The sequence below is a fragment of the Coregonus clupeaformis genome, chromosome 18 (genome assembly GCF_020615455.1).
Source record: "Coregonus clupeaformis isolate EN_2021a chromosome 18, ASM2061545v1, whole genome shotgun sequence".
In the NCBI taxonomy this organism is placed as follows: Eukaryota; Metazoa; Chordata; class Actinopteri; order Salmoniformes; family Salmonidae; genus Coregonus; species Coregonus clupeaformis.
In genome coordinates this window covers 28,005,529-28,015,658 of record NC_059209.1, presented here as the reverse complement: position 1 = coordinate 28,015,658, position 10,130 = coordinate 28,005,529, and the positions used below count along the sequence as shown (strand labels likewise).

At 43.2% G+C, this 10,130-nt stretch overlaps 1 protein-coding gene across 1 annotated transcript; it reads left to right on the top strand.

Annotated features, from left to right (window-relative positions):
• The first annotated feature begins 2,095 nt into the window (after nucleotides 1-2,095).
• On the top strand, nucleotides 2,096-7,337 carry LOC121587193 (cholesterol 25-hydroxylase-like protein). The gene is made up of 2 exons (XM_041904119.2): nucleotides 2,096-2,559; nucleotides 6,872-7,337. Exons 1-2 carry the CDS (start codon nucleotides 2,096-2,098, stop codon nucleotides 7,329-7,331), a joined length of 924 nt encoding a protein of 307 aa, XP_041760053.2. The 3' UTR covers nucleotides 7,332-7,337.
• Nucleotides 7,338-10,130: the final 2,793 nt, after the last annotated feature.

The following is a 10,130-nucleotide window of genomic DNA, read 5'->3' as shown; positions in this document are numbered from 1 at the left end:
TGCTACCAAATACTAATTGAGTGTATATAAACTTCTGACCCACTTGGAATGTGATGAAAAAAATTATAGCCGAAATAAATCATTCTCTCTACTATTATTCTGACATTTCACATTCTTAAAATAAAGTGGTGATCCTAACTGACCTAAGACAGGGAATTTTTACTAGGATTAAATGTATTTGGCTAAGGTGTATGTAAACTTCCGACTTTAACTGTAAATAATACAAAAATATAGATAGATATTGTATTTTGTTACTGCAATCGCCAACCACTGGAGGACTCAGGAGCCTGCTCGCAATGAGTTTAGACAGCTTGCTGCTGCCTGCTACCGCTCTGCTAATCATCAGATGGGGGAGGAGAGGAGGTGGGTAACGGGAGGGACCTGCCTTGGTTGGGTAACCTGATTCATAATTTTTTTTAAATTAACTGCATAAGGCAAAATCTGCAAGTCAAACCCCCAAAAAAGAAGGTATTTTTGTTATTATTATCATTTTTTATCCAACCACAGGAGCACCCTTTCAATGTTCAAAATACACCAGAGAGCATAATGTAGCCACAGAGGATCAATAGTTTATTAAAAAAATAACGGTGGATTAGGTTTTATCACAAGCACATACAGGTATCTGCCAAAATAAAGTAAATACCAACATAAAGTGCCTTAAAAAGGGTGTTGGGCCTTCATGAGCTGCCAGAACAGCTTCAATGCGGCTTGGTATAGATTATACAAGTGGACCTAAACCATTCCAGGAAAATGCACCCCACACCATAATATATACTTTGTATCCCTCATTTACTCAAGTGTTTCCTTTATTTTTGACATTTACCGGTATGCCTACAGTCAGGAAGCGTGCAGTTTGGGCAGCCTCGCAAATATACCGCTTGTTGCATTGTGGCCATTGACATATAATCCATAGAAGGGTTTTGTAACCTCTCACCCTGGCAATTTGACTGTTAAACTCATGTGTACAGTAGCAATGGATGCCATTCCTGATATGAATGGGAACTGCCATCTATGGATTATATTTATATGGTTGGTTGTGGCTGTCGGTTTGCCTTTTGCAGATTTCAAAATACAATCGCGGGAAAAACGTACAGTTTGGAAAGCAACTGCGGAAAAGAGAACACTAATCTGTCTGTAGAACCGCTAGAAACTATTTGTTTCTCAACAACTCCCAATATGTTCGCTAACAGTAGCACTGTTTTTCAAAGTAGCTAATCTTGAGATAGGCTATTGCCACGACGAGCGCATCGGCCATCACCGGTCTGTGAGTAGCCTTCATCTGCATCATTAGGTGAGTCAGTGTGCCACTGGAAATTGTATTTAGTAGCCTATTGTAGCCTATGATATATATATATATATATCTCCTCTTAAAATGTATTGTACAATCTGTGTGTCGCTTCATTGGCCTGGGCTATGTTTTGTTTAAATTCAAGACCAGATTGATCTCAGTTTGTCAGTCAGTGTAGCCACTAATTTCGGTCATTTGTGTTGTATTAAAAAAGATGAAAAGGCTGATTTTTTCCGGACCCTGCTAATTTTTTAAAAATCCATGTGTGGAAATCCAAAAATTGCCTCTGCTCAACTGTAGCCTTTTGCCATGTGGCAAACATTATGGCTTTATTATAAAGGATATTTTTCTTCAACAGTACATTTAACACGAATCGAATTGCATCTTGGTGCAAGGATTTGTTTACAGAAAAGTATGGTGTGCAGGGAAGAGGGGTGGGGGGCTATAAAAATAAAATAAAAAGCCCGGGCCTATGATTTCTGAATCCGGCCCTAACCATAGAGAGACCCATGCAAGAGGTTTGGTTATAGGAATCTACTACCCTCCCACCAAAGGGCAGACAAGCCTGCCCACTAGGCTCACACTGGTTTACAATTAAATAACGTTGAACCAACCTTGAATTTCTGTAAATGCAGTGGGTGTGATCCCAACCATGAGGGAGGAGAAAAATAAGGATTTGTATAACTAAATTCATAGTCTACCTTCAGTTGGAGGGAAATTGCTGGAGAGGACTGCCAATATTTCAAATAGCCAACACTTGGTTAGATGTTGAGAACACGTCGTGTTGGAAATTTGGTTTGATTAAATATGAAGCCTATGGCTGATATGAATTGTACTTTTGATCAACATGGGGACCCAAATGGAGATAGACTACTGCTCCAGGCGCTGTGGGATGATCTGCGAGCGCGACGGGAGTTCCTCATGTCACCTTACCTGCCCGCATGCTTCGCTTTCCTCATCCACCTTCTCCTCTGCTCACCCTTTCTAGTATTTGAAGCGCTGGGATGTTTCTGGCCAAGGATACATCTCTACAGGATCTCTAGGAACGCTGAACCGTTGGGGTTGTGTTTGCAGAGATGGGTTGACTGCTTTTGGAGGATTTTTATCAAATACCTGACAACTATTCTCCCGGCCAGCGCGCTTTACCAAAGCGTTCGGAATCATATATCTCCAGAACTCGCGCCATCCTGGAGAGTGCTCATTGCGGAGGTTATCGCGTGCCTACTTTTATTCGATGCGCTGTTCTTTATATGGCATTATTCCATGCATCGGTAAGTTTTTTGTTTTTATGAGGCACTTTGATGTGTAGTGATTCAACTGCAAATAAGCAGGTCTCAATTTACATGAGCTGTTTATGAGACAGTTGGAATAAAATCTCTTCAGGTTGTGCATAATATTGCGGCATATTTCATATCATCCGATAAAATGACACTGCTCAGCTCAGCTCAGCTATAGAGTACCACAGTATGAGTCATAATACCCATAAAACCTAGTGGTCAAACAGGGAAATGGTTCCAACCACCATTCATTTTTCTGATATTTTTTTGTTGTTGAAACACTTAAAATAAGGGCTGTGTTTCGTGTAGGCTTATCCTGGCATGACGTTTTGATAACAGTATAAGTCTCTCTAGGACAAGGTGACTTTGATCAATATATTTGCCTGCATTTACTCAATAAAAAATAAATGCTAATTAGATGCTAATGTTGCTATCATAAAGAACTACAAATGTCATGATGATCTGGACGAGACAGCTGAATCGAAGTGAAGGTAAGAATCTATGGATTAACTACCTAATGCTAACTAAATGTAGGAATGAATAAATTGGCTATATTTCTTTAAATGGGTGATGCTGTGAACTGTCTTGTGCAAGTTTTAAATTGACACAATACCTGTTAGCAAAGGTGTCAGCTAGAGATGATGTGCAGGAGCTTGCAGGAATTTGTAGTTTTGCATGATATCTACATTGATGCTAATAAGATTTTTTGAATCTGAGAGTAAATAAAGCCGAATATAAAAGTCAACTTGTCCGAGAGAGATTTACATGGGTATCAAAACATCACACCAAGGTAAGCCTACACGAAACACAGCCTTTATTTTAAGTGTTTCTAAAATCCCCTATGGGAAAAGTGAATGGTGGAAAATCATTTGGAAACATTTCTCTGTATGACACCTCCACTGTGGGGCTCTATAGCCCGATGTAGCATCCACAGTTACAACCAATAGGTGGCACTAAAATACCAATATATGGACACATTTCATCCAAATATACTAAACAAAAATATAAATGCAACATGTAAAGTGTTAAATAAAATATCCCAGAAATGTTCCATACGCACAAAAAGCTTATTTCGCTCAAATGTTGTGCACAAATTTATTTACATCCCTGTTAGTGAGCATTTCTCCTTTGCCAAGATAATCCATCCACCTGACAGGTGTGGCATATCAAGAAGCTGATTAAACAGCATGATTATTACACAGGTACACTTTGTGCTGGGGACAAGAAAAGGCCACTCTAAAATGTTCAGTTTTGTCACACAACACAATGTCACAGATGTCTCAAGTTTTGAGGGAGCGTGCAATTGGCATGCTGACTGCAGGAATGTCCACCAGAGCTGTTACCACATAATTTAAATTTAATTTCGCTACCATAAGCCTCCTCCAACGTTTTAGAGAATTTGGCAGTCCATCCGCAGACCACATGTAACCGGCCAGCCCAGGACCTCCACATCCTGCTTTTTCACCTGCGGGATCATCTGAGACCAGCCACCCGGACAGCTGATCGAACTGTGGGTTTGCACAACCGAAGTATTTCTGCACAAACTGTCAGAAACCGACTCAGGGAAGCTCATCTGCGTGCTCGTCGTCCTCACCAGGGTCTTTACCTGAAAGCAGTTCGGCATCGTAACCGACTTCAGTGGGAAAATGTTCACCTTCGATGGCCTCTGGCACGCTGGAAAAGTGTGCTCTTCACGGATGAATCCTGGTTTCAACTGTAATGGGCAGATGGCAGACAGCATGTATGGCATCGTGTGGGCGAGCGTTTTGCTGATGTCAACGTTGTGAACAGAGTGCCCCATGGTGGCGGTGGGGTTATGGTATGGGCAGGCATAAGCTACGGATAACAAACACAATTGCATTTTATCAATGCCAATTTGAATGCAAAGTGATACCATGACGAGATCCTGAGGCCCATTGTCATGCCATCCATCTGCCGCAATCACCTCATGTTTCAGTATGATAATGCACGGCCCCATCTCACATCTATACACAATTCCTGGAAGCTGAAAATGTCCCAGGTCTTCCATGGCCTGCATAGTCACCAGAAATGTCACCCATTGAGCATGTTTGGGATGCTCTGGATTGACGTGTACGACAGTGTGTTCCAGTTCCCGCCAATATCCAGCAACTTTGCACAGCCATTGAAGAGGAGTAGGACAACATTCCACAGGGCACAATCAACAGCCTGATCAACTCTATGCGAAGGAGATGTGCCGCGCTGCATGAGGCAAATGGTGGTCACACCAGATACTGACTGGTTTTCTGATCCAAGGTATCTGTGACCAACAGATTCATATCTGTATTCCCTGTCATGTTAAATCCGTAGATTAGGGCCTAATGAATTGATTTAAAATGACTTATATGAACTCTAACTCACAAGCACTTATATGAACCCCCCCACGAGCACTTCTTCATGCTTGTGTGACACTTTTGAATGTGGGCCAAAAGGGAAATAGCTAGCTAGCAAGGATGACTCCAGTACCCCCGCCTGCTGGTACTGGAGTCATCCTTGCTAGCTAGCGGGAGTGGGGTGAATGAGACTGTCTACCGGTCGTCCCCGCCTCCCACTAGCACAGCAGACGGGAGGCTAGGGCGACACCGTGTACTAGCTAGCTTGATAGTTAGCAACACCTTGTGCTAGCTAGCTAGCTTGCTAGTTAGCTAACACATGGTGTCGCCCCCGCCGCCTGTCTGCTGTGTACCAGGGTCCTCCTTAGGACTAGCTGACTAAGCTAGCACACAGTGTCCTTCGCTCCCGCCTGCCAAACACCTGCCCTCAACGTTATTGTGGATTAATGGCACCTACTGTACTGGAGCGCCCCACCTCCCGCCTGTCCTAGCTAAAAAAATTACCAATAGAAGTATAAAGAGGGATTCCTGCTGATGCAGGAATGCCCACATGCAGGAACACCCCGAATTCTAGGCGGCAATTGCACACTTCTCGAATAATTTGCAACACAAATTCCATAGCCTTTCACAATGGATTTACAATTCTTCCAATGCACGCTTGCAAACACACACACACAAACACACACAATAATATTATTATGTGAAATATTATTGCACACACATATATGATAAATAAGGTTCTAACAAAATGTCCATACCAACAATTGAAATGACTGAAAAATGCAGTTCAAAACTTCAAAAAACGGTCTCAAATGAAATTCTAGCTTGATAAATCAAATGCATCAAAGGGATATGGTCTACATGTATTCTCATTTTCATTCAACAGTAGCCTAACCTACAAATTGCAAAGGAAAATGTGTTTAGGCCTATCTTTACTTATAAATGAAGTCTATTCGTCTGTCTTTTAGGGTGAACCTCTCAGTGACAGCGTTGTAGGGCCAAGGATAACAAAATTATCAAACCTGGCTTTCATTGGAACACTATTGTCCAAAATGTTGTAAAACATTCCTCTGATCTCAGATCAGCTGTCTGCTCCGGGTTGATGGGTCTGTCAGGCCGAGTGTGGTGCATTCGAGCTGATGATTTTCTGTCCCTTCCTCTGATGGTCAGGAAGTGCAGGTGTTGGTCTTCCTCTCTTAATTATGCCAAGTTGTCCTTGGAAATCCAACATGGAAAATTGTTTGAGGTGCAGTATAGTGTCCATTTGTCAGGCTGTTTTTGTTGCTAGCTTCGTTCAGTTCAAGGGATGTGAGCGCCAAATTATGTAGACACGCCCAAATGTGCAGAGCTTACCGCAGGCTTACCCACACATGTTTAGGCAATACGCATGCGCAAAATATGAAATTGTCTCAATGCAACGAATGAAGCGAGGCCTGTGCTGACCCTGTCCATCAACAGTGACTGGAGTCAGGAAGGAAGGCATGAATACCCTGGTGCCTTTCCTGAGGTTTTGATGAAGTTTTAGAAAATGTTGAGATTGAGCATAAAAACCACCAGAATCATTGAGAAAAAACATTAGATAACAAAAAATTATAATTTATATAATTTATTTATTTATTTGGCTTTTCATAACAGCTTACATTTTTTAAAATTATCACAGGGTAAGCACTGCCTACCCTGACTGCACGTCAATGCTACATTGCTTCTCAGGGCCTTCCTGTATGTAAGCATATCATGGCATCTGCCAAGAGTCAGACGTCTGGACCTTTATGGCACAGGGCGTAGTGGGCTCGCCCTGTAACTGCAGGGGTCACTGGTTCAATCACCAGAGGCTACTCCTCTTAATTCACCACACAGCCATATTTTTGATAATTTGGTTGTAAACCAGACAACAAAGTTATAAACCAACACAATACAGTGCATACACATGAAAGTTCTGTCTGTATGGTCCCCAGGGTTCCTTGGCTGTATCGGAGGGTCCACCAGGCTCACCACCAGAACCGCATTACCTTTGCCCTGACTGCCCAGGATGCCAGCCCGGCTGAGCTCCTCTCCCTGCAGGTGCTGGCCCTGACCAGTGCCTGGGTGGTGGGCTGCCACCCTTTGAGCGAGGCCCTGTTCCACCTGCTCAACATCTGGCTGGCCGTAGAGGACCACTGTGGCTATGACCTGCCCTGGGCCCTCCATAGACTGCTGCCCTGCTTCGGAGGGGCCCCCTTCCACCAGGCACACCACCACATATACAGGGGGAACTACGCCCCCTACTTCAGGCACTGGGACTGGCTCTGTGGGACCTACCTGAGGGTCAGGGAGGAGGCTGGGAGGAAACATGGAGGGAGGACAATGAGGAGGAGGAGGAAGAGGAGGAAAAGCCTGGGATCTGACTGTGTGTGTGCACGGGCGTGCATGTGTTAAAATTGATGCAAGCAATGAAGCAATCAAATAACTGAGAGGTCAGTTTTCAGGTTTTCACTCTCAAAATTAAACTTTTTAAAAATACAACATCCAATTTTGTTGTTTTCTAAGTCCACAACAATGCTTAAACCACATCAGGAGACCACTTTTGAGGTCTGGGAAGAAAATACAAAAATATATATTTTGGAGGGTTTAGTTGCCCTTTAATTTCAATTGAGCACCTCAAGAGACTTGTGTTTGGCTGGCAGTGTTTCCGTACTGCATGTGCAATAGCAGAGTTTGCAAAACAAAAGACCACCCGATTGATACAAATCATGATATCATATCATTCTACCAGGTAAGCCTACTTTGCAGTTAACATTTCATTTGGAAAGTTTATGGGCAAGCCTTTAGAAATTACTGTTTCGGCAATGTTAACTGGCTGCACAAAGTGGTAGACACAGGCATTCCCATGCCATTACATCTGTAGAAAGTTGTAAGAAATACAAATCACAGATGCATTCTTTAATATTCTTTACATGTACGCTTTGGGTTGAATGAATCTGTGCTTGCTTTTTTCTCTAGGGCATTTGGAAACAACAGCTGCACAGTGAAGCCTCAACTAGCTCTCACAGTCTCACGTCAGAGTTAGACGTTTGGTCAATATTTCTCAAACATCAAATTCCGAAGTGTTTAAGGTTAAGTTTAGGCATTAACTCTGAAATCTTAAGGTTAGGCATTAACTCTGAATGGTTAAGGTTTCGGCATAAAAAAATAACAAACAAAAAAACGTTATATCGCTGGATTCGAACTTGCAACCTTTGGAATCAGAGGCGGAACTTTCTATTGCTGGATTCGAACTTGCAACCATTGGAATCAGAGGCGGAACTTTTTATTGCTGGATTCGAACTTGCAATCTTTGGAATAAGAGGCAAAACTTTCTATCGCTGGATTCGAACTTGCATCCTTTGGTATCAGAGGCAGAATCAGAGGCAGATGCTTACGCCCATCCGCCATCCGGTACACAATGAGCTCACTGTTGCCCCTAGTGGCCGGTTTCCATGTCATCCATCTTCCGATGTCCTCAGACATGGATGGACATTGAATACTGACTTGTATCACGGGTGACCTGGCTGGAAGCCTATCATTACAGCAATTATTATCAGGATTTTTTTCGTGGTCGAACTAGTGCTCCAAAAACAAAATGTCAGGTCGCACAGCAAAATATCTAAGAGCGTATGGTCGCACTTTAGAGCCCTGTGTGCGTGTGCGTGTGTGTGTGTGTGGTGTGTATCAGGGGTGTAATCACCCAATCAGTTTGAGGAAAAAAATTATATATATACAGTGGGGAGAACAAGTATTTGATCTTGCAGGTTTTCCTACTTACAAAGCATGTAGAGGTCTGTAATTTTTATAATAGGTACACTTCAACTGTGAGAGACGGAATCTAAAACAAAAATCCAGAAAATCGCATTGTATGATTTTTAAGTCATTAATTTGTATTTTATTGCATGACATAAGTATTTGATACATCAGAAAAGCAGAACTTAATATTTGGTACAGAAACCTTTGTTTGCAATTACAGAGATCACACGTTTCCTGTAGGTCTTGACCAGGTTTGCACACACTGCAGCAGGGATTTTGGCCCACTCCTCCATACAGACCTTCTCCAGATCCTTCAGGTTTCGGGGCTGTCGCTGGGCAATACGGACTTTCAGCTCCCTCCAAAGATTTTCTATTGGGTTCAGGTCTGGAGACTGGCTAGGCCACTCCAGGACCTTGAGATGCTTCTTACGGAGCCACTCCTTAGTTGCCCTGGCTGTGTGTTTCGGGTCGTTGTCATGCTGGAAGACCCAGCCACGACCCATCTTCAATGCTCTTACTGAGGGAAGGAGGTTGTTGGCCAAGATCTCGCGATACATGGCCACATCCATCCTCCCCTCAATACGGTGCAGTCATCCTGTCCCCTTTGCAGAAAAGCATCCCCAAAGAATGATGTTTCCACCTCCAAGCTTCACGGTTGGGATGGTGTTCTTGGGGTTGTACTCATCCTTCTTCTTCCTCCAAACACGGCGAGTGGAGTTTAGACCAAAAAGCTCTATTTTTGTCTCATCAGACCACATTACCTTCTCCCATTCCTCCTCTGGATCATCCAGATGGTCATTGGCAAACTTCAGACGGGCCTGGACATGCGCTGGCTTGAGCAGAGGGACCTTGCGTGCGCTGCAGGATTTTAATCCATGACGGCGTAGTGTGTTACTAATGGTTTTCTTTGAGACTGTGGTCCCAGCTCTCTTCAGGTCATTGACCAGGTCCTGCCGTGTAGTTCTGGGCTGATCCCTCACCTTCCTCATGATCATTGATGCCCCACGAGGTGAGATCTTGCATGGAGCCCCAGACTGATGGTGATTGACCGTCATCTTGAACTTCTTCCATTTTCTAATAATTGCGCCAACAGTTGTTGCCTTCTCACCAAGCTGCTTGCCTATTGTCCTGTAGCCCATCCCAGCCTTGTGCGGGTCTACAATTTTATCACTGATGTCCTTACACAGCTCTCTGGTCTTGGCCATTGTGGAGAGGTTGGAGTCTGTTTGATTGAGTGTGTGGACAGGTGTCTTTTATACAGGTAACGAGTTCAAACAGGTGCAGTTAATACAGGTAATGAGTGGAGAACAGGAGGGCTTCTTAAAGAAAAACTAACAGGTCTGTGAGAGCCGGAATTCTTACTGGTTGGTAGGTGATCAAATACTTATGTCATGCAATAAAATGCAAATTAATTACTTAAAAATCATACAATGTGATTTTCTGGATTTTTGAAAA